The sequence below is a fragment of the Orbicella faveolata genome, unplaced genomic scaffold (assembly GCF_042242905.1).
Source record: "Orbicella faveolata isolate gen_17 unplaced genomic scaffold, um_ofav_v1 contig_12, whole genome shotgun sequence".
In the NCBI taxonomy this organism is placed as follows: domain Eukaryota; kingdom Metazoa; phylum Cnidaria; class Anthozoa; order Scleractinia; family Merulinidae; genus Orbicella; species Orbicella faveolata.
In genome coordinates this window covers 31,346,033-31,368,554 of record NW_028301539.1, presented here as the reverse complement: position 1 = coordinate 31,368,554, position 22,522 = coordinate 31,346,033, and the positions used below count along the sequence as shown (strand labels likewise).

At 38.3% G+C, this 22,522-nt stretch overlaps 4 protein-coding genes and 1 long non-coding RNA gene across 5 annotated transcripts; 4 read left to right on the top strand and 1 right to left on the bottom strand.

Annotated features, from left to right (window-relative positions):
* Window positions 1-3,524, top strand: LOC149117554 (collagen alpha-3(VI) chain-like). Its single transcript, XM_089281607.1, has 5 exons — window positions 1-294; window positions 645-1,193; window positions 1,737-2,297; window positions 2,924-3,466; window positions 3,520-3,524. Exons 2-5 carry the CDS (start codon window positions 653-655, stop codon window positions 3,522-3,524), a joined length of 1,650 nt encoding a protein of 549 aa, XP_089137733.1. The 5' UTR covers window positions 1-294; window positions 645-652.
* Window positions 3,525-4,387: 863 nt separating this feature from the next.
* On the bottom strand, window positions 4,388-6,322 carry LOC149117553 (uncharacterized). Its single transcript, XR_016203834.1, has 2 exons — window positions 6,204-6,322; window positions 4,388-5,203 (listed from the first exon to the last, which is right to left on the bottom strand). It is a non-coding gene; the product is annotated as an uncharacterized LOC149117553 (long non-coding RNA).
* Window positions 6,323-6,406: 84 nt separating this feature from the next.
* On the top strand, window positions 6,407-8,883 carry LOC149117552 (vitrin-like). The gene is made up of 3 exons (XM_089277987.1): window positions 6,407-6,962; window positions 7,470-7,505; window positions 8,843-8,883. Exons 1-3 carry the CDS (start codon window positions 6,407-6,409, stop codon window positions 8,881-8,883), a joined length of 633 nt encoding a protein of 210 aa, XP_089134113.1.
* A 709-nt stretch (window positions 8,884-9,592) lies between these two features.
* LOC149117551 (uncharacterized) lies at window positions 9,593-12,059 on the top strand. Its single transcript, XM_089278064.1, has 3 exons — window positions 9,593-9,884; window positions 10,412-10,541; window positions 11,431-12,059. The coding sequence occupies exons 1-3, from the start codon at window positions 9,728-9,730 to the stop codon at window positions 11,564-11,566; spliced, it is 423 nt and encodes a 140-aa protein (XP_089134190.1). The 5' UTR covers window positions 9,593-9,727; the 3' UTR covers window positions 11,567-12,059.
* A 2,506-nt stretch (window positions 12,060-14,565) lies between these two features.
* On the top strand, window positions 14,566-19,524 carry LOC110040324 (uncharacterized). The gene is made up of 8 exons (XM_020745541.2): window positions 14,566-14,927; window positions 15,514-15,861; window positions 16,336-16,362; window positions 16,575-16,601; window positions 16,977-16,991; window positions 17,626-18,009; window positions 18,416-18,545; window positions 19,002-19,524. Exons 1-8 carry the CDS (start codon window positions 14,843-14,845, stop codon window positions 19,342-19,344), a joined length of 1,359 nt encoding a protein of 452 aa, XP_020601200.1. The 5' UTR covers window positions 14,566-14,842; the 3' UTR covers window positions 19,345-19,524.
* Window positions 19,525-22,522: the final 2,998 nt, after the last annotated feature.

Sequence of the window (22,522 nt, the reverse complement as noted above, 5' to 3'; positions counted from 1 at the left end):
CTCGAAATGATTACAGTCCACTCCTGAGCCTACTGGCCCATAATTTGCCTGCGCTTTAATTTAACGTTTGTAGCATGAATCCATTAGAAACATTGTCTACGTCTCTCTAGGGTGGAAGTGCTAGTCCATAGTAAGGGTCCACTCTGGGCTTTGTAGCTCTACAAGTCAAATCTATTTATTCGAAAGTTCATTTTGATACAAATTTATGTTGAAATGAAGACACACCGATCCTGTTTAATCGACTTTACTTTTTCCTAGCTATAACTGAATCAGTAATTCACACAGGACCGACAAGTAAGTAGGTATCTTATGCTATACAACTAGTACCCTCCTATTAAGCCTATCGCTTTTAATTGAATGTTGTTTATACTCGAAAAACGAAAAGAAAAAAAAATACACTACTTTAATTATATCTATGGATTAACAAAAACGTTTACTGTCAAAAGTAGGTGAGATTTCTAGTGATGAAAGTATTTTTCCAATTTGACTCCCTAACTAATACTCATGCATATTACAATTTTATGCCGTTAACCTTGGACGTTTTGTGGTACTTCAAGACATTTTTTTTTTCGTGTGAACGGAATTTTCGCGTTCTAGTGGATTATATTCTCGTGAAAATCTAAAGATTTTGTTCATTATTTCAGATGTCAAAATGGAGCTGGCATTTTTAATTGATGTCAATTCCAATAACTTCAGACCTGATCAATTTGACAATGTGTTAAATTCCGTAAAATCAACATACGCAGCGTTCATAATCGGCAAAGACAAGACTCGAATTGGTGTTGTCACCTACAGCGAGCGCCCTCGGACAGCGGTATCCCTGGATCAATATACTTCACGACAGTCACTTGACACTGCAGTGGATCAAACATTAATGTCACCACTGACTAGTCCAAGTCTGCTTGGACAGGGTCTTTCTGCTGTTAAGCAGTTATTTTATGGCAAATCTCGTCCGGAGACTCCCAAAATTCTTGTTGTTATCACTGGTGGAAAATCTAGAGACGACGTCATTAAACCATCAGCTGCGTTAAAAGTTCTAAACGCGACGATATTCTGTGTTGGGGTTGGACAGAACATCGACAGAAGTGAGCTTGAAACTGTTGCATCTACTCCAACGAGCGGTCATGTTATCATGGCAGCTATATCGCACCGAGAAACCGCCGGAGAAAACCTTGCGTCCAGGATTAAGAAAGGTGAGGTCTGACGATTCGACCCTCCAGTTTTCCCTTTTGTCAGTTTACTCTCTGACGTAAAATTCTACTTCATCATCTGCAATTTGGACACGTAAATGCAGTCTATTTTTCCATGTTCATGTTAATTTTGGAGGGTAGCTACTAACAGCATTCTATTTATCTGTCCACCATATTTTTTTGGGACTCAGCTCCGTCAACTTTCTAGCAAAAGAAAACGAACATTTCTTGTCACAATTCTTTATTTTTCAATACATAGCATCTTACAAGATCCTAGAAATAACTTCAAGGCACGCGCCTCGGTTCACTTTTTATTGGCTACGATCTAAATAAGTTTAAGTTAATTTTGTTATTAACAGCGGGTATTGATCAGTGCCATCAAGGCCTAGGCATTTTTTATTCATTTGTTTATTGATCTTTTTATTATTTACTTATTCATTTATTTATTTATTTATTTATTTTATTTTCGTCCATAAGACTTGAAAACTAAAGTTGAAATAAAGTATCTTCTTACTTGCAATGAGTTTTACATGTTTTTCTTTGCAGCTGTTCTAGTTGACCTCGGATTCCTGGTTGAAGGATCAGAAAACGTATTAGAAGCAGAATTCCTGCAATATATGGAAATCGTGAAGTATATCTACAGCGCGTTTCCCATTTCGTCAGAAAATGTCCAAGTCGGACTTGGTGTGATTTCAAGCAATCCTGAGATTGTGTTCAGCTTCGACAAGTACTTTGATAAGACAAGCCTCGACTCGGCAGTAAACAGTGTTGAATATCCCGGAATTCAGCAGGTTGCGAACATTGGACAAAGCCTTCTCGTTGCTAAGGAGACCTTTTATGGCAAGGGTGCAAGAAAAGGAGTTAGAAAAGTCCTTATCGTATTGGTCAATGGCAAATCTAATGACGAGATCTCTGAACCTGCCAGACGACTTAGAGACAGTGGAGTGGAGATATTTTGCTTTGCAGTTGGAAGTAGAGTAGATGTCCAGGAATTAACTGAAATCGCGACGCACCCCACTAATAATCACATAGTAACGGAGAGTAACGGCTTGACGAAGGGGGCCAAGAAACTCATTGAACTGTTGGAAGTTGCTAAAGTGGAATCTGGTAACTTATAACATAGTAAACCTCGATGGGAATACAACAAACTTTCCTTAGAGTACAGGATCTATTCTCAATGCCAATTATACAGGTGATCGATAGCCTTGGGGGGAGGTGACCGAGGAAATATTAAAAGGAGTGCACCAACATAGTCTGTGTTTACTCACGCTCAAATCGGCAATAGATTTAGAACTGGCAAAATTGCTAGCAACTGAAGTAGCATAACTGAAAAAATTGATTTTATGTTTTTGTGTTTTATCTATTTTGAAGCGAAGTATCTTCTGTATGCGAGCTTATTCTGTTTTGCTTCCTAATACAGATCAAGAACAAGTAACTAAGCCGCAGATTTTTTCTCCAGAAAAAGGAAGTATGGATTTAATTTTATAGCTAAACTGTCACTGATGACATTACTTTTCAAAAGTACTGCAATTTGACTATTACGTTCTTTGGGCTTTTCTTTAAGGGCACATAGTTGAGTTTCATTTTGGGATAGACAGGAAGGAAACTGTTTTTGCTAAATCGATTATTACAGTGTTATTTACTTGCATGCAGGACCAAATTGCAAAGATAAACAATCATGATTATAAGTACGTCCTTTTAGCGAAGCTCACTTTATGTTGTTTTGCAAACAGACCCTGTTGATCTGGTCATCCTTATCGAGGGAAGTTACAATACCAGACGTGGAGACTTTGAGCAAGTGAAAGAAATTGTGAAAGCCATCTGTTACAGCTTCGACGTTTCCCAGAATGGAACTCATGTAGCCATGGCCGTCTATTCTGAAGAAACACGGATCATCTTTAATTTTAACAAGCATTATGATCTCCAAGGCATGGATGACGACATCAGTGCTGCCTCACACCTTCCCGGTGCAAGCATGGCGGGACGTGCCCTTCGGGACATAAAAACAAACTTTTTTGATCAATATGCTCGACAGGCTGTTCCTAAAGTTTTGATTACTATTATGACAGGAAAGCCTGATGATGAAATCGAAAGAGCCGTGAATGAACTCAAAATGGTATGTGTCTTGATGTTTGCCTTGGGTCTCACCTCCAACTATAACCCGCAGAGTTTGAATCTGGCCTCAGGTGAACCTCATTCGGAATATGTGTTCATCAGCGAAACTTTTCCGGTGGCTAGTTTGGTTGGGCAGAAAATGGCTGACAAAATAAAGAAAGGTAAGTTATGGTGTTAAATAAACTTAATCAAAAACTATTATCCTTTTTTGAAGGTTAGCCCATATTGTTTTCCTTAACACTAAAACCGAAAAGCAGGGCATAAATATTTGTTCGTGGGCTCCGAGAGAAGATGGTAGAGGGTGTAAATGTGTGCATTCTGGTATGATGCTGTGGATAACAAGAATCCTAAATTAATTATTCAGACGTTTTAGGAAGCTTTGAATACTAATCCGACAGGTGTTCCTCGAGCATATCTCTTGAGAAAGCGAAACATCGGGTAAAGAAATAACCAAACAAATAAACAAATGGTTTCGCTGTTTCTCTTGGTTTAATTAGCTTCAAAGGGAGAGTATCAAAAGGGAAAGTACTCAACATGTATAAGTAGTGGTAATAGGACTGAGTGGAGTCCAATTCGGTCGGTTATCATAAGAGTGATAACAAAATCGGACGACCGCGCAGCTGGAGTCCGATTTGTTTATCACGAGTATGATTACAAACCGAATTGGACGACACGAAGTCTTATTACCAATTAATCAAAAAAATTACAATTTCCGAGAAAAGAATAGCCAAGCTATGAAAGAAAGGGAATTTTTGCATTAAAGCACCTCCAAAGGAGATGTAAACATTCTAAGGCCACCGCGCCTCCTACCGGCAATTAGGCGCCAAAAACACAAAAGCGCACGCACGCACGCACCCACGTAACTACAACTTTTAATGTGATTGGTTGATTTAAGCTACAACTTTGAATGTGATTGGCTTATTGAACTGTCCGATAACAAACTGTCCAATAACAAACTGTCCGATAACAACTTGGCAAGTGAATTAGGGGGAAAATAGGAGTTTTTTAAACCAATCACAATCGAGGAAATTGTAATTTTTATGATTAAGCCTTTTAAATGAAATCCCGGCCTGATATATCTATTGTTGTTTTTTTTTTTGTCTCCTCAGTTGTCTCGATTGTAAAATCTCGTTCTGAACGCTGTGCTCAACCAGGTGGTAAGTAATAAAGGTGACACCAGCACAAATAATAGACATGCCTTTTATCAGCCAGTTACATTGGTAATTTATATATGTATATAAAACTCATTAACACTGAATAACAATAACAATAACAAAGAAACAAGCTGCACTCTCCGAACTCAATTTGATTACAATTTGCTAGGAACTGAACTATAATGATAATTTAATATTAATTAATATGAAGAGCGTCATATTTTCTTGTCAATAAATTTCAAAGTATAATTGACGTGCTTTACATAGTTGTAGAACTTTTAACATAGTTAGCACGTGATATCAAGTCAATAACGGAGTTATGCACTTCATCCTCTTGCAGAAATAAGACTGGATGTCGCTTTTGTCGTGAGCAATTGTCGAAACAAAGCAGGAGATAATTTTCAGCAGCAGCTGGACCTTGCAAGAAATTTTATTCACTCGTTACCAGTCGATCATCAAAACTTGCGAACCGCAATCATTTCAGTCTCTAATGGTGCCAAAATAATTCAAGATTTGAAAGTACCGTCGTCAAACTCTACGGAAGTGTCTTTGGAGTCCTCGGCATCTGGAAGATTTTGTACCTTTGGGCGTGGACTGGAAGCTACAAGCAAAATGTTTAAGACTAAAGGAATGAAGGGTGTCCCTCAGTTTTTAATTGTCCTCTTGGCGGGAAAATCTGACGATGACGTTTCGAAGCCTGCCAATGATTTGCACAGAGCAGGGGTCCTAGTGTATTCAGTTGGTCTAAAGGAAACGATAAATGCATCTACAGTCATTAACTTGCCAAGTGACCCTACTTCAGAATATTTCATATCATTTCCGGATTTTGCAGCTGACTCGATAAAACAGGCACTATTGGACAAGTTGAATAGAGGTTTGTTGAGTAAAAATATCATATTTAAAAAAATGGACGAGTAATCCCGGTAAAGCATGCAGTATAGCAAATTAAGAAAAAAACCTTCTGTAGTTAAACTAATTTAAAAATACGAGCTTTCTATTGCAGTGTGCAATTTTGGGCAAATGAATATTTCACAAAGGTCGCAGACTGGCAATCGAAAGTTCGTAATCTTAAGCTATTTAAACCAGAAAACGTGTTTTAAATTTGGTACAAATATTGTATTAGCGAAGTCCTAAAATACCCTTTTACAAATGCCAAGGCGAATAAATAATGTCTTTTTTCGTTTACAAAAATCTACGTCAAAGCGGATCGTGAAAAAAAAAGTTCATTTACGGTTATTGAGTAATGTCTCCTCATATGACACTAGAAAAAGGACGACCTCTTAGTATAACTAACCACGTTTATCATATCGGTTAAGACCCTAAAATATTTTCTGTTTTCTTTGTATCAATCAAGTTTTCCAAATCGGCAGAAAGCTAGTTTGCCCTCCGCCTATAAAGGAATGCAGTACTAATGGTAAGTTTCGTTTAATATGTGAAGGGGCAGCCATTCCTGGCTCGTTTTCGCCGTGCGGAATCTCTACCTCAGAGGTCGAATTGAAATTTGAAATTTGGATGTTTAGGAGGGAAACCGGGGTACCCTCAGGGAAAGACATTAACTGGAAACAGACTCGGAATTGGACTCGAGCTTCGTTGGTGGTAGGAGAGCCTTAACACCACTATGCCATCCCTTCTAATTTCGGCCTAAAATGAGTTCTGCATCATGTCTTAGTAATTTTAATAACAGCGTGATAAGGCAAATTTCTTTGCTAAAACTTTTTCTCTGGAATAGACTAGTGCACCTTACCATCAATAGCCGCAGGTGTACGCATGCACACCCATCGATTTCTCCGTCCGGCTTTTTCTTTTTCCTTGCTGTTAATGTTGGCATATCATTTCTTTCCAGCGACTGTGCCCTCGTCAGGCTCACAGCTGCCGCCTCAATCAAGCAATAGAACAAAACCTTGTTTACCAAAAGCAGGGTCAATTCTTCGTCCAAATAGGACAAGTATGGGACCAGTCGATTTGGTTTTCCTGGTAGAGGGCAGTGATGCCGTAAATAAAACCTTATTCAGGATAATGCTAGACATTGTAAAAGACGTCTGCAACCGCTTTCCCGTGTCTCTGCAGGGAACAGATGTTGCTTTAGTCGTTTACGGTACCAACACTCAAATTGAGTTCAATCTCAGGGACCATTACAACACCAGCAAAATCAACGAAACTTTGGAGTCAGTTATAAAGCCCTCCGGTGTTACTTCGGCTGGGAAGGCACTAAGTGCAGTGAAAAATAACGTTTTTGATCAAGCCGGAAGAACTATTGAATCTGGTGTTTCACGTGTTCTCCTGCACATCATGTGTAGTAAATCACTTGATGACGTCATAGCACCAGCTAGAGTTTTAAAGGAGTCTGGAGTCAGGATAGTGGCTGCGGGCTCTTGTCCTGAATCCAATAAAGTAGATCTGTGCAACATTGGTAGTCCTCCATTGTGCAGTAACTCTGTCTTTATTCGAATACTAAAGCCTCCAGCTGTTCCTGGAAAAGAGCTGGCAGATAAACTGAAAGAAGGTCAGTGAAAAATTTGTCTTGGAAATAAGAAAAAAAAAAAGTTTGTTTTATTTTTGCTGACAACAATGTAATTCTCGGGACATACAAAAACCACTTGAATGTTCATCACTTGCTTCCGTCCAAACGGGGAAATTGTTTATGGTTTCATAAGCTTACTTGGGCTAATGCAAATTTTTTATGTGTAAGGCTAAGGCTTCAATAATCAGAATCACATTTGTAAATGCAGTGATAAGTGCATTATATGTTCGAATAGGATTCTTGACAATACTAACTACGAGGCGGAATAACGTTAACACAGTGGCCTTTAAAATGTCCAGTAATAACATGATGTTAGTTTGATAATTACTACCAAGCGTGCAAACTCCTATTTTCTGCATGTGGCAACAAAAGTCTTATCATATCAGTGGTTCACTGATCTTGTAAATGGATCAGAACTAGGCAAAAGGTTTCAGAGCATGACGGTTACGTTACGGAGCAGATAATGACGTAATTCTTTCTTATTGATAGGTGTTCCTATTCAAAATAGTACAGAAGAATCTTCAGGTAAGAAAGCAGGCCGGAATAATACTTAAACTAAACGTTTTATTTTCTGAGACAAAAGGAGATGATTATAAATTGAAGAATTCCCACAAGGCCAAAGGAGTCTTATTTGAGTGTTATTACACCTCAGTTCATTGTACAGTTTCAGTTCAAATCATTCTTGGTGATTCTGTTTTTTTTCATACGAAATCAAACTAAACCAGTTGTCGTGAGATCAATTGCTACGCGCGTATTGAAATCCTATCTGTAAGACGAAACCCTCCTACGGTAGTGAATGTGGGCGTGCCAGGTTCATTACCTGGTAAACCTGCAATAATGAGATTATAACCTTATATTCAGCGTTTATATTAATAGACTATATTCGTATTCTCGGTATTGGCCCGGATCTAGCTTGCAACGTAGGCTCTTGCGGGTAATATCATTTAAAAGAGATATGTGTCATTTGCATTTGAAAAAACTCCCCGTATTAGCCTCAGTTGCAAGCTAGCTCCAGTCCAATACCGGGAATACGAATATGGCTTATTAAACTCTGTGTCATAAGGTGTAATATATAGATTTAGGCCAGCCTAAAAGCGTAGCTCCTGGGCCGGGTTGTTCAAAGTCTGATTGAGCTAACCCAGAAAAAGGGAGAATTTTGATTTGAGTTTTGTAACTTTGCGGTGAGGTTTCTGTATATTGTTTGGCCTTCTGTTTTGAGTTTTAATAATCACCATATACACAAAACAAAACAGCAAAAAACATTTGTATAGAAGAAAAAGTTATAATTCGATAAACTTTAATCCTGGGTTAGCGTAAACCGGCTTCCGAACAATCCTGCCCTGTTTCCAACAAGCTAACCCAATATGAGCCCGCGATCCAATCGATAACCAGAACTTAGTCAGTGGTCAACTTCAAAAAACACGTGACCTCGAGGAGCTGTAAACTTGAGCCCGCGATATGGTCACGTGATACTGGTCAGCAGATATCTTGTTTTGACAGGTGTCAATTGATCTTAACATGGATTTCCAATATCAAGGAAGTACACGGTAAACCAAGGCTGCATGTCTCTGTCAGCCTATTATTTGGAGTATGGCCGCCATGTTGGGCAACTCCGCCGCCGCCGTCGTCGTCGTGCGTACGCGCCCACGAGCAATACCGCTAGCCACGATAACCATGAGAAAATCGACTCATGGGTTTCCTTTTCCTTCCTATATGAGTATGGGGCTCAGCTTGGCGGCCCCTCGGGCCGCCGGAGCTCCGCTATTAAGACGATGATCACGCTTTTGATAGCTTTAAACATAACTAAGAAGGATCGTGATAGATACTGGGAATAAAGTTAGCATTATGTTTAACATCCACAGGTGAAAATACCACTGAGGCTTCGACTGGTATGTTTCTATAAATCTCATATTGACGAGTTTAGATAAAGGAAGTAGTAAAGAAATAAGAGTATCATTTCAATCATGATCTCATGGCCGACGAGAGAGTACTTTCTTGACCTCAATATATGATTTGCAACTAATTGAATGAAATTTGCTTTTTCAGTGTGAATACCAAATGTATTTAATGTGAAGTCAGTAAAATGTAAAAGCAGCCAATGACGGCAACTGCCTTTTCTTTTGTCACGATCGGTAGCAAAAACGTAGTCTAGTCGATGTTATTTTATCTCACTACCTAAATAAAAACCTCAGTTGAGACTGCTAGATTTGAAAGCAAAGCTTCTCAGTCATTTTGCATTAATAATTCGATTATAGAATTTAGAGGAGCTCAGTCAGGACATTTTGAGATATTTTTGCCACGTACAAAATTCACTTTAATTTGAAAGAAACCTGAAAGTAATAGTATACCAAGCTATAAAAAACACCAAACAGACAATAATAAACCATAAAGGAACAAGGATGGTTAAGGATGGAGAAGATTGACAAGGAGTGCAAACGACAAACTTGAAAAATTTAGGCTAAATTTTTCAAGATACACAGACCGTGACGTAGCTCCTTTGAGAGGTTTAATTAAAAAAAAAAAAAGATCGGTCTTTAGTGCGCCAGTGATTGTCCAAAACAATATGATGTGCAAGTTCACGGCTAAAAGTACCACTGATACAATAGGGCCTATCGACGCATTACCAAAATAGATAAATCCTAATTCAAAAGGACTTCAAAAGTTTTAATTAGATACACAAGTTCAATTTATCTTCTTTGAAATTTTCAGGTGAGGCTCAGCCAAATTTGATTTGGAATGGTCCCCCCATGGGGGTTGTTCTTCCTCTTGCCCCTTCCCTTATTCCAGTTCATCCTCAAGCTCTTGGTCGGGCACCGAACATCTGGAACTATGTGATTCCATTCCAGCGAAACCCAGTAGCACCAGATCCTTACACTGTACACGACAATTCCCTCTCATACGGCAGTAAGTCACCTGTTTTTTCTCGGCATTACTGTGCAATGTTTTTTTTAATTTTAAATTAACGTTAGCGTCAACTTAAAGGAAGAAGTTTAAATGAAAGACGAAAATGATCGATTAGAATTATAACGATAGCTTAGCTAATAACCTGGTTCTTTCACACTTTCTAACACAATGAAGGCTCTTACAGGTGTATATAGCATCACCGAGGCAGTGGTTTGATTTTCGTTTTTTTTTTTTTTTTTTTGCAAGCTATTTTCAATTCTTTTTAATTAGCTCAAGGTAAAAATTCAGGCCTGGTGTTTTGAGTGTTAAATACATTACTCGAGCATCTTACATCAAGCCTGCAAGACTATGTATATTCAATTTTTGCAACAATATATTTAGAATCGGTAAAAATGTCTCCCGGTCACCTAAAAAAATAGCAAAAAAATATATCAAAACCTGTGCTACAACCTCATTAGTACGTTGATTACCGAATAATGTCCTCAGTATAAGAGCCTGATGTTTATTGTAGTCTAAATTGTTTACAGCTGCATGTGTTGATTACGATCCAGCCTGCTCTGGCTACGGTGTCAACGGATATTGTGATGGACCTAACATTGGCTTCAGCGATGATTATTTAATGAAGATGTGTAAAAAGAGTTGTGGATTTTGTAAGACGTAAGCTAATCAGTCCTTTGCTATTTATTAACTATGGGATAGAAAATACAAACTAACGCTGAACTAAGCGTTGTTATGAGATGAACCTAATTTGAAACGACATCTGCAGCAGTTTTAAGAACGGTTATTCTACACTCGAAACCCTAAGGGTTTGTGGCCTCGGGCCTTGCTCAAGACGACGGGAACGGATTTTCCCAATACGGACCCCACGGCAGAGAAATAATATGTATTCCAATATACCAAAACTGATACTTAATGTTACGTACGTAGTGATAAAAATAGGTTAAATTCACTTTTAAAGGAATGCATCCAAAAAGGTAAAGGGGGTATGTTTGCAATAAAGCTAACTGGTATTTAGATGCATGAAGTGAAACTTGTACTAAGCAGACCCCATGCCATATTAGGCGGACACCCACTATTTAGTGGATACTAGGTTGAGTCCCTAAATTTTCTCCCCACATCATCTTACTGTTTAATAAACCTGTATTCAGCGCCGGACACCTCTGTTGAGCGGACGCGGGGACCAATATTGACCCATTTTGTTGCTCAACACCTGCAATAAGCGGAGACTTGCAGGGAATTTTACTTCTAAAAGTTCAGCGCAGACTCCTTTAACATTGCTCAGCGATGTCGTTTTAAAGCGAGGTAGATTATTTCAGATTGATGCATTGACTGATTGGAGATTTTGCTATGACTGAGCAGTCTTTCATCTTACACTGAATTATACTGTGTTACAAAGGTTAACAATCAACTATTACTGTACAATTTATTAGAGCCTGTTTAGAGCGGACACCCTGTATTAAGGGGACACAAGTGAGTGTCTAAAGGGTGTCCGCTTCATACAGGTTTCACTGTACACGTTTTAAACGATTTTTCGTTTTGTTTTCAGGGATCAAGACTACACATCCGCTGGCATATGGATAAAGAAGAATAAAATCCCAAAAGGGCATGAACATACGAGGAGGCAAAAAATCGCAAAAAAGAAAACCAATTCAATTAACTTGTTCCCTAAGGTTAAGCACTGAAATAAAAATTTGTGCAGCAAATTAGATTTTTGGCCGCAAAGAACGTTATTCTTGCCAAGACCCTACTTATCTAGGCTTGTTTTTGTTCGTGTGGCCCTAACAGGTCATGTTTTTTTCAAAAGTATTCACCTAAACGTAATCAAACTTATCAAACATCACGTCATAGAACGTCAAATCTGAACGTCATACGTTTCAAATCGAATTATCCGCCTCCGTGGATCTGCCATCTTGGATTTTGAATTTGCTTTAAAATTAAGAAGCCAGGACAGCTTTAAAATTAGTTCATAAAATCAGGAATAATATAAGGAAAGAAGAGATACAAAGAATTTAGATAACATTGGTATAAATTCTAAATTCGAACCTATAAAAAAAATTAAAGTCATGTTTTTAATTGATTGCCATAGAAACGTCAAGTCACACGGCCAAAAAATTAGCACACTAAAATGTTATTACCTGTTTCTAGACTAAATAAAGATAATGAATTGATAAAGAATATTACTTATCGTTGTGTTTCAAGGGTGGAACCCTTTATGCAACTTTATCAACGCAACTGTGCTTGTGAAACCTCCTTAGACCAAAGCTGGTTGAAAATGGTCCTTTCAAATGACAGTTTCTTCTGTCCGTTTTAAGGCCCTTTGCTACTTTATTTAGGATGGTGTTTCCTTTACAATCAAAAAAAAACAAAGAAAAATGCTAATTGTGACAACGACGACAATTAGCACAAAAGACAAATGTACTTAGTTAAAGATTTCCAGCACTTTTCTAACAGCTATACTATGAAGGATGAATACTACCACTGTTTAACAAGTGATGTTACAATAATGGTGTCAGTCAAATGCCCAATCATTGCTACACAGGTTGCGGTCATCCTTTTTATATAACATGCTACCATGGCAACTCAACAACCTGTATAAATTTTCAAAACTTTAATGTTCTCTGAATCCAGTTTACCGAATTTGTTTTAAACTTTGTAAAAGTTGCATCTTATCATGCTTATCGCAACTCGATAATAAAGAATGGGAGTAACCGAGCTCGTTTTTGAGTTATTACACGTTGTAATGTTAAAACCAATATGCCACAAGAAACCATTTCCGAGTTGTCTTTTGCCTCTTCGTGCGAAAACATCCATAAGAAAAATCGTCCGCGTACAGGTTAAGGACGTTCGCGCGAAAATTTCCTAGTCGATAGATTTTTTAATTTTTTTTTACCGCGGTCAAGTTACTTGTGTAACTCAACAAAATGGGGGTCACCGACTTCGTTTCAGAGATAAAGCGTGTGGAAAACTACCCTGATTTTGAAAAATTGGCGCACATAATTCAGCATGGTCTACAGGGGTTTATATTAAAAATATCAAGGGTGAGTGAACGGGGGCAAACGATCTTAGTCATATTTTGTAGAAGTGGGTCTGTCGCGTAAATAATTCCAAATGTTACCAATGTTGTCACGAAATTTATCCCTTCAAGAGGCAATTGAAACCGTCGCACAGATATACGAAGAGCTAAAAGAACGGAATTCATTGGTGCATTTTGCAAAAAATTCAAACTTCTAGTCGATAGAGTTTCTTCATTTTTTTGCTAAACGCAGAAAATCGGAAGACAAAATGATCCATCAAAAGAAAAATAGGGGTCACCGAACGTCCAAGATCGTTAAATCCAGGTAAAGCTAAAGCAATGGCCATTTGCCCTATCATTGTTCATTTTATTATTTAGCGGGCGCTCTCATGCATAACGTGCGTATGAATTTCCGTGCGCAGTAAGGATGCGCAGAAACAATTAGCGCAAACGTCCTTAATTTTCAGGCAAATCAAACTCATTTGATGGACTCATGCGGACTCGTTTTGAAACAGAGGAAGTATATTTTCCAGATTGGTAATATTCCTCTTACTTCTAATTTATTATTTCTTAAATGTTCACTAAGCTGTAAGCTGACAATACACTTGAAACATTCCAAATAAATAAACAAACAAACAAACAAACGAAAAAAGCAGTGTTTACCACTCAGATCGGCCTGTAGTCAGTGCAACGCACCATCCCACTAACATTCGATTCACCACTTCTAAACAAAAATTGAAGAAAAAGTGGACTGAATTTATGCCAAACGAAGGGATGATGTTTAAAAAAGTACATTTAATATCAAAGTAGTTATAATTTTAGATATCAGAGATTGATCGAAACTTCTTTCAACAGCTCCAAAAGATTTTACTCTGTATCAGAAAATGAGATGGGTAAACATAATCATTTCTGCAAGTCGTCGTTTTATAGTACTTTTTTTCGTACCTATTCACTCTATTATTAACAAAGGAAAACAAGTGACCTTCCTTGCAAACTCGCCCGGCTCGACAGGTCTTTTACTGCTTTCGCAGCCTATATATGGATTACAAGTTCAGAATCGAGTACTCAATGTTCTTCATATATTGATCACGTGATATGTGAAAGAAATAAAACCCATTCAGTTCTCAGTATTCTGAGAAGTTTATTCAAGAAGTTTATTCAAGAACTTTAAAAAGCGACCTCGAATAAACTTCTTGAATAAACTTCTTGAGGCAAATAAACGCTTAGTCTAACAAATTTGAAATACACAACCGGGGAAGTTGATAACCGATAAAATACCGTAAATCACTTTGACAGTGGCGCGACAAAGTGGCTTGACTTAATTAACCTAACCAACCATTTCCTTCTTAGTTATGTTGCTCTCCACCTCCCCATGGGAAGCCATTGTAACTTCTTCTTGCATTGTCCGTCTTCATGCTGTTGTTCATACCACTGAAGGCTCACGTACCTTTTTATGTCCGATATCAAAGTTTGAGGGGCTTTTTTTTGACCTGGTATATTCCGATGATGACATCTTGCCAAAGTAAAGCGGTATGGAACAGAATAGGTTTGAAGAAGTTACATTAGGTAATATTTGTCATTGTTGAGTGGCTTTAGCATTATTAACCGAACAAGCGATAAGTTTGAAGTTTTGGACGACAGTTTAAGTTCAAATAACCTGCGCCGGGGTTTAGACGTTGAAGACCTTTGCAACCTAATTTTTAATTTATTGGTTCTTTCAAGGTGGCCTTTTATCTCGCCAAAACCACCACCGGTCATTCTAGCTTTGTTTCTATACAGTATCGTCCGCAGCAAAGTAGAAGCATATCGTAGAGGAAAGTAACATGTAATAGTTTTTGAATGCTGAAACATGCCACCAAGGAATGGATAAAGTGGCGAACATCCACGAAAACGTATTTAATGCGGCATTTCGTCAAACGAATCTCCGTCAGAAGTGGGTTCAACCATGTGTCTTCAATTACTGAGGAAGATTAAAATATTCCTTCTTATAATTTGGGTTCAAACTGCTTCAACACTGAGGCTGAAATCAGGTTAGTGATATTTTCTTTGATAGTTATGTATTTGTCGATTCACTCTACTAATTGGCTTTGATGCAAACAACTCAATAATTAATAACAAATGGGGGTGCTAAATACATCGACCAAGGTGTTGTCTCTTTTAAGTTAGGTAATATTTTTTCTTGTCCTACGTTTTCTGAAAAATCCGTTCCTTATATTTAAATCCAAATATCGACAGAAAATAAAGAAAATTAACTCCTAGTGTGGTTCTGACGGCAACATGATTCTCAATGATCTAAAACTTCTACCTGCGTTCTCGTTTTCTAATTGATCGTGAAACATGGATGTTTCTTTTATTATTATTATAAGCGCGAGAGACCTTTCATAAATAGAGCATAGCCTTTGTTATAAGGAGAATTAAGTGGTTAAACACATACTATTTTATGATAACTGTGATACATTGTTGCGTTCAAATACAGTAACTGAATTAGGACAGAAATATGTGATGTTGATGAACAAGCACAGATCGCCTAAACTGTAACCTAAATAAAATTTACCAGAGATACTACCAGTTCATGTTCTAAATTTATTTACTAAAATTCATTTTCTTTCGCTCTAGGAAAGGATTCTATCCAAGATAAAGACCATAAAGCATCGCGGCGTTTCCATGTCAACGATTATCAGAACAGTTCTTTGGCTTCAAGACGAACCACATACCGTATTAACATGCCAGCGAAGGTGGCAAAGCTTATTCTCCCCCAAATGACAAATAAGAACCAGGAGACGATTATCAGAATATATCCGGACAGATCAGCTCCGACACAAAATCAAAGTTCAGCAAATTACATGTTAAGCCTCAGTTACAAGAAGCTTAATAATGACGATGTTTCAAATAAACTCAAAATTGGAAGGAGTGCCTGTTATTACGGATATCGTCCAGGCTGCTGTTCGGTTTGTTGTCCCGGATGTAAGTGCTCATATTTCTGTTCAGCTACGCATGGTATCACGAGTAATTTGAGTCTTAAATCCTCGATTTTCTTGAGCCAGTACATTTATTGCCCTGTTGCTATACTATTCAGCCTGAGCATGCGTTGGAAACAGGTGCTGTCGACTTGCTGTAAACAAATTGGATTTCCAAAACGTCCCTCCGCTTCTATATTGTTGTTCTTACTGCTGCTTTCAGTAGCAAGTAAACCCTGGTTACGGTAGTCCCTTCTATTGTTGTTGCCGTTGTTGTTGTTGTTGTTGTTGTTTCTGTTGTCGTTAAGGACCTATGGACTCAATAAAATTCAAATCAACTGTACATTTCCAAATCCTTAATTTGTGTCTATGATTGCAATCTATATAAACAGATACGATTCTCAACTTATGATCACCCCGGTATAAAGATCAAAATATAAATTATATTAAAATGTGTCTATTTTATTTTTGTTTGTTGCAGCGATGTGTAACCCGTCCATGATACCAGGTATCCCTACAAAATGACTAAAGGAAAATAATTAATGTAACTACAATCTAATCTTGTCGTTTTGTTAGCCCATGAACACAAAATACTTTGTCCTGTAAATCTGACCTAAATATAACAGAAAGAAAACATTGTCGTCATAACAACCATAGTAAGCTAATAACCATCCTTCTTCTATTGCCTTACCTAAACTTATTATTCATTGATTTTTTCAGGATCGTGCATGTGCTGTCCCCGTCCGAGTAAGTACCAGATCCATTTTATGTTACAAGTGCTTGTTAGCTTGTGAGCAAGTGCTTACAGGGTAGAGAATGCATTTAGGAATCATTGGTATGCAGTGCTATATGCGGCGGGCTGTTCACGTAATTGATTCAGTCTGATATATATCCATCACGATCATTTCATCGGTAAAAAAAAACATGAGTAAAATCAGGTCAGTCAGACAGAACCTATGGCCTCTCTAATTTATAGATCACTGCACGCTTCTTTTTGGTTTCGTTCGAACTTTGAACAATCTCTTAAGCTTTAATTGTACTTACTGCCTTACCTTTGGAAAATGCTTCCATTTACTCATCTCGTTCACTGTTATTTTTTTACATGCATAAACCTCACCTCAGTTTGTCCACGGCCACGTAAGTATGTTTTCTATGTGCTAAACAAGTTACAAGTCATATTTAAAGCCATTATGTAACACCGAGAGACTATGATCTAGCTCATAGTCTGTTGGTAACACATGATGTAAAATCTTAGAGTAGTATGGTCATGGATATATATGTTATTTGCCGGCTGGGAGGTCGGTATTGGGAAAAGCTGTGCCCGAGGTTTTGAGAATAAGGCCCAAGGAGAAAAAGAAACGCACGGTTTGAAATAAAGTTGAGTATCTTAGTAATGCGCTTTAAATCAAAGCGACACACATTTACGAAAAATCCAAAAAGGCTTTATTTGCTGCTTTGTTTGACTCTGTGTTGAATGTTTACACTTAAAGTTGTTTTACGGTGCAACAAAAAGCTTGGACCGCTGGTGCGCGCGAGATTAGCCAATCAGATTCAAGGATTTAGGATTCCGGCCCGCTGAAAAGCATTTATTGTTTGTAGAACTCAATTGCAATTGGCATGGTATCATGCAGCTAATAAGATTTCCTAAAGATGCATTCGTAAGAACGAGCTTGTCGTTTAATATATTTTTACAACAATTTATGTCTTTAATTTGCTCCTAACTCTTCATCATTTATGTAATCGTTAATGATATACCTTTTGTTGCTCTCAGCTTGCTGCTGTTGCTGCTGTTGTTCCAGCCCACCAGCCCCGCCACCACCACCACCGCCACCCCCAAAAAAGCCACCACCACCTCCCTGCCCTATGGTGTGTCTTCCTTGCAACCCTTGCCCCAGACCTCCCCCGTGCCGTCCAATATGTATACCCCGCCCGATAATCAGACCTTGTCATCACCCATGCCGCATACCAGCACCGCCAGTAACTGGACCGATCGATGGACCATGTATCTCTGCGCCACCTGTCATGGGACCGTGCCATCCGCCGTGTTTGCCCCAGAGACCATTTTTGCCTGGTCCGCTTCATTCTGCTCCACCAATACAAGCTGGCAGACCAGTAGTGGTGGATCATCCTTTAAAAGGACCCCCTATATTCATCGGTAAGAAGTCATAGCTATTTGAAAAAATATATATAATAATAATAATGCATAATGTATATTGATATTTTAGTACATTGGGGTATTGTTACGTTTGGCATCGTCAACCTAAAATAAGATAAAATAAAACAAATGACGCATTATTTTTGCATATGGCTAAGACATCTGCATAAGTTTCTGATTGCTGAGAGAGTCCTGAAGTTTTTTCTTAATTGACAGCTGAGAAATCGCCGAAAATTTAGCTGGTAACTGAGATTCCATCGTTCCAGCGCCCCAAACCAAACATTCTTCGTGCATGTCATCGTATATATACTCGTGAAATTTTAAGGATTCACTTTACGAGTGAAATGAGAAAACTCTCTTAAGATTGCACGAGTAAATAGCGGATGCCTTCATTATTCGTTAACAGATCAGTGTCGCGACGTCTTACCGGAATGCAAGGAATTTGCAAGGAGTGGAATGTGTAACCATCCGACGCCTTTCCACAGCATTCAGCAAATACGAAAAATATGTGCCTTCTCCTGCGGCATTTGCAATGAGTAAGTATACACCTACTATTCACTGTCTTTGCACGTTTTCTTGTACGCAGAGTGCTTTCTGCCGAAAGTATATGGACATTGCATATCGATACAAACATGTATTTCAGGTTTAGAGGTAGCAAGAGATAAATGTATATTCCAATCGTAGTACAAGGAGGAGAAGGCGAGGGGAGTTAGAACTCCCTTGGGTTTAAATTTTCTTCGCAATAAGACATTGCAAAATTATTTCCTGTTTAGAAAAAAAAGCCCTCAAGCTATTCTACATGATGAGATTTTTCAGTTGGCTGTAATGTCATATGACGTCACATGCCATCCTGCTTCAGTCATCTTGGATTAAAACATTATTTTTTTTTCTCAGAAAGAAAGATAATAACGTGAACGACATTTGTGATAGCAGCCCAGAAATATACGAAGCGTCTGATTTTCTTTTCTTTTTCTTTTTGTTTTTCCCTTCAGTTACGACGAGAACGCAGCGCTACTTCGTAGACACACAAATTCTCCAGTTCATGTTAGGCCGGCAGTACGTGCAAAACTTAACAGAGCCTTGGCACAGATCATCCGAAACCAAGACCTTGAAGGACAATCCACTCTTAGACCTGAGCAGGACAAAGCTGGATCTACCAAACTGGGAGAAGAAACTGGGGAGAAGAGAAGTCGTGACATCATCGATTTTACACGCCAAGCATTCGATCGGAAGTTGCCAAGTGATGTTGAACAAGACGGTTTAAGTGGATCAGGGGCAACTTCTAATAGCCTTGAAGAAACGGCATCAAAAAAGAGTAACAATGAGAAAAGATAAATACTTTAAATTCTCCGGGAGATAATTGTCTTATAGAATAGGCAAGATGCATTGAAAAGAGACAACACGCCCATTAAAACAAACAAATGACGATTTTTATTTCTAAAGAAATAAAGAAACTCATAATGAGTGTAAAAGTAGTCTCAGAGATAAGAATAAAATTTGTATTTTTATGATGAATTTTTGTTGTTGTTGTTGTTGTTGTTGCTTTTTTTTTTTTCTTATACTATTAAGTAACCTAGGTGGAAAATGCGTCCATCAGGATGTAATTCAAGGGAGGATTTCATCCAGCGAGCAAACAAGCAAGCAAGCAAACAAACAAACAACAGAAACAGCAATTACAGACACAACCCACATCTGTTAAGGACGGTACCTACTAAATACACAGGTTTTTGTGCCAGCTTGGGACCACGCGAAAAAGTATACCTTATAAAGGGCTATTGGAATCCACAAAGAAAAATGTGGGAAACCACGCATTCTTTTGAGATAATCAGCCTTGAACCTCAACCAAAATGCTGACATCAGTATTTTTCTTAAAAAAGAAGGAAAGGATATTTCTTCACAGATTTCCTTGCAATTCGCCTTTACACACAGAAAAGCAAACACATTTAAAAATATCTTTAAACTACATGGCAAATGATAAATATAACATAAAAACCATTTGGTATGTTTTTAGTAACAAAATCGTTGCAACAGCGCTCTTAGCGTCTCTGACAGCCTTTCTCTGGATCAGCTAAAATACAGTTTAAATACCTTTTGCTCACAACCAGAAACTAATAACGTGTTGAATAGGCTTGCCACTTCCATTTCATAACATAAAATGTAGGGGTAACCATGCGTTCTTTTAAAGTTATTCATCTTTTTTGAGAACTTTTACGGTGCCCGTTACATTTTTCCTCTCACCTCCCCAGTAAGTAAGACATTTGCGTCTCTCGCACTTTTTTTGCGCGCGCACTACGCCATCTGCAGGTACATGTTTACGGTCGGATTTCAGTATAATTTTCGACAGATTACAGCTAGGTTTTTAGCTGGAAAACGTTAACAGTTAGTGGTTAGCGATATGCTACTGTTCTGGAGTTCCTGGTTTAAGTACAGGTTCATTTAACTTGATTTGGTCACAGTAGGAATATTTTGCTTTCATTTTAGTCGCGCAATTGGTAGCGTAGTTGATTGCGTCAATTACGAAGTCTACGAAACCACAACGGTAACGCCGAGAACAACGTCGATTAAAAAATAGATTTTTATTTTACCTACGAATCTCGCGGTACTCTAAAGTCATTTACTTTGTATATCACTGTCAAACCTATCACGAAACTGAATCCGGAACACAGCGATAAATTTGAAATAAAAATTTAAAAAATTAGCCGTCGCAGTTCACGTTTTCCAGACAAGGCAAAATTTGGTTATTTCACGTTGTTGTTGTGCAGAGGACGGCAAAGAAATGTACCTAGAATTATAACGCACGTGCACAGCCATTGTTCTGCTCATTAATTCTTTTGTTCAGTGGCGTTCCCGTTGCCGTTGCCGTCGTGGTTTCGTGAACTCCCCAATGTCAACCCCAGCGCGCGCGTGGCGCTTAAACCATGGCTTGCGTGATGCGCAGAACGTTTGAGCACTAACAAAAGTAGGCATTAAGTACTGTATAAAATGACTAGTTTATACTGAATATTACTGCTCGTTGTAAGGCCTGCACGGTGTTTGATTGGCTAAAAAGATTGTTTTATGAGGAAATACAACACTGATAATTACCTTTTATTGTCGACATGTTACAGCATACCGTAGTTAATAGCAGGGATTGGTTGAGAGGCCCGGTAAACATCAAAGAAGTAAACAAGCAGGCTAAGATTTACGTAGGTAGGTCCTTGACTCAACACATTTTTTGTCTATGCTCACAGACTATGCATGAATTATATAAGCGCAATCCTTCAGTTGGTTAGTTGTCAATTTGGCAGTGCAGGGTCAACCTTCAAAATAGCCAACAAAAACATACAACAAAGAACTTTGCCAGGATTCATAACCATTCCCTCTATCAACTCTGAGCATACTAAGAAACCGAAGCTGCACATTATGCCCTCATTGAACTGACTTAAGGTATAAAGCGACACCAGCTGGCGGCTCGATTCTTTCCTTTTCCATGTTTTTTTTTTTCCCGTAGATTCTCTTATGTGTCAAATAACTGTAGTGTCTTTTGATAGTGTAACAAAAGGCCTCAGTTTCCTTAATTGTTAAGGAAAAACTGAAGCCAGTGAAGGCCATTTCTGTCGTGTGAGCGCACTCTCGAACATTGCAATAGAACACGAGCGAAAACAATAAAGAGTTACCCAGCAATTACCTCTCTGAGAGATCACAGTATGTCGGCTACAAGGACGCTAATTCAGATCCTTTGCGTCTTTCTTTTGGCGTCCCGCAGAGGTTAGTTTTAGGACCAACATTATTTAATATTCATATGAATAACATATCGAAGGCATGTTATACTTCCACTCTCTCGTTATACGCAGACGATACTGAGATGCATTTCAGCTCTAAGAATATTGATTTAGCTGAGCACAATGTCAACAAGGATCTCAGGAGCGTCAGACACTGGTTTTGTAGGAATGGCCTTATTTGTAAGACAAAAAAGTCGGAAACCATGATTATTGCGTCCCACAAAGCACTCAAAACCACTAGGGACATTAACATATTTTACGACAATTCAACATTAAAACAGCAGAGACATTTTACGTATCATGGCGTAGTAGTAGACGAATCATTATCATGGAACAATCACATGTCATATGCTGCTTCGAGAGTTTATTCTAAACTGAAATAGAATTTCTTCTTTCCTCAGCCCTGCTATTTTTATTTACGAACTATAAAGCAACAATTCTACCTATTTTAGATTATGGCTGCACGGTATGGGGTTTTTCCGAATAGAAGAACTCCGATTTTCTAGAAAGAAAGCAATGCAAATAATTTAAAGAAAAAAATCACTGAACGTGCACACAGTCAATGAGGGAGAGACTTGGCCTATTGGACAGACACCGTTATTTACGTCTGCAATTAGTAGATAAAATCGTAAATGATTATCACTGTCCCAGGCAACTTCAAGGGTATTTTTTACTGAGATCAGAACTTCGTCGTAAGGCCCTGAGACACAGCAAAGGTGTTGAAGTGATAACTCGGAGGCATCGTAGGATAA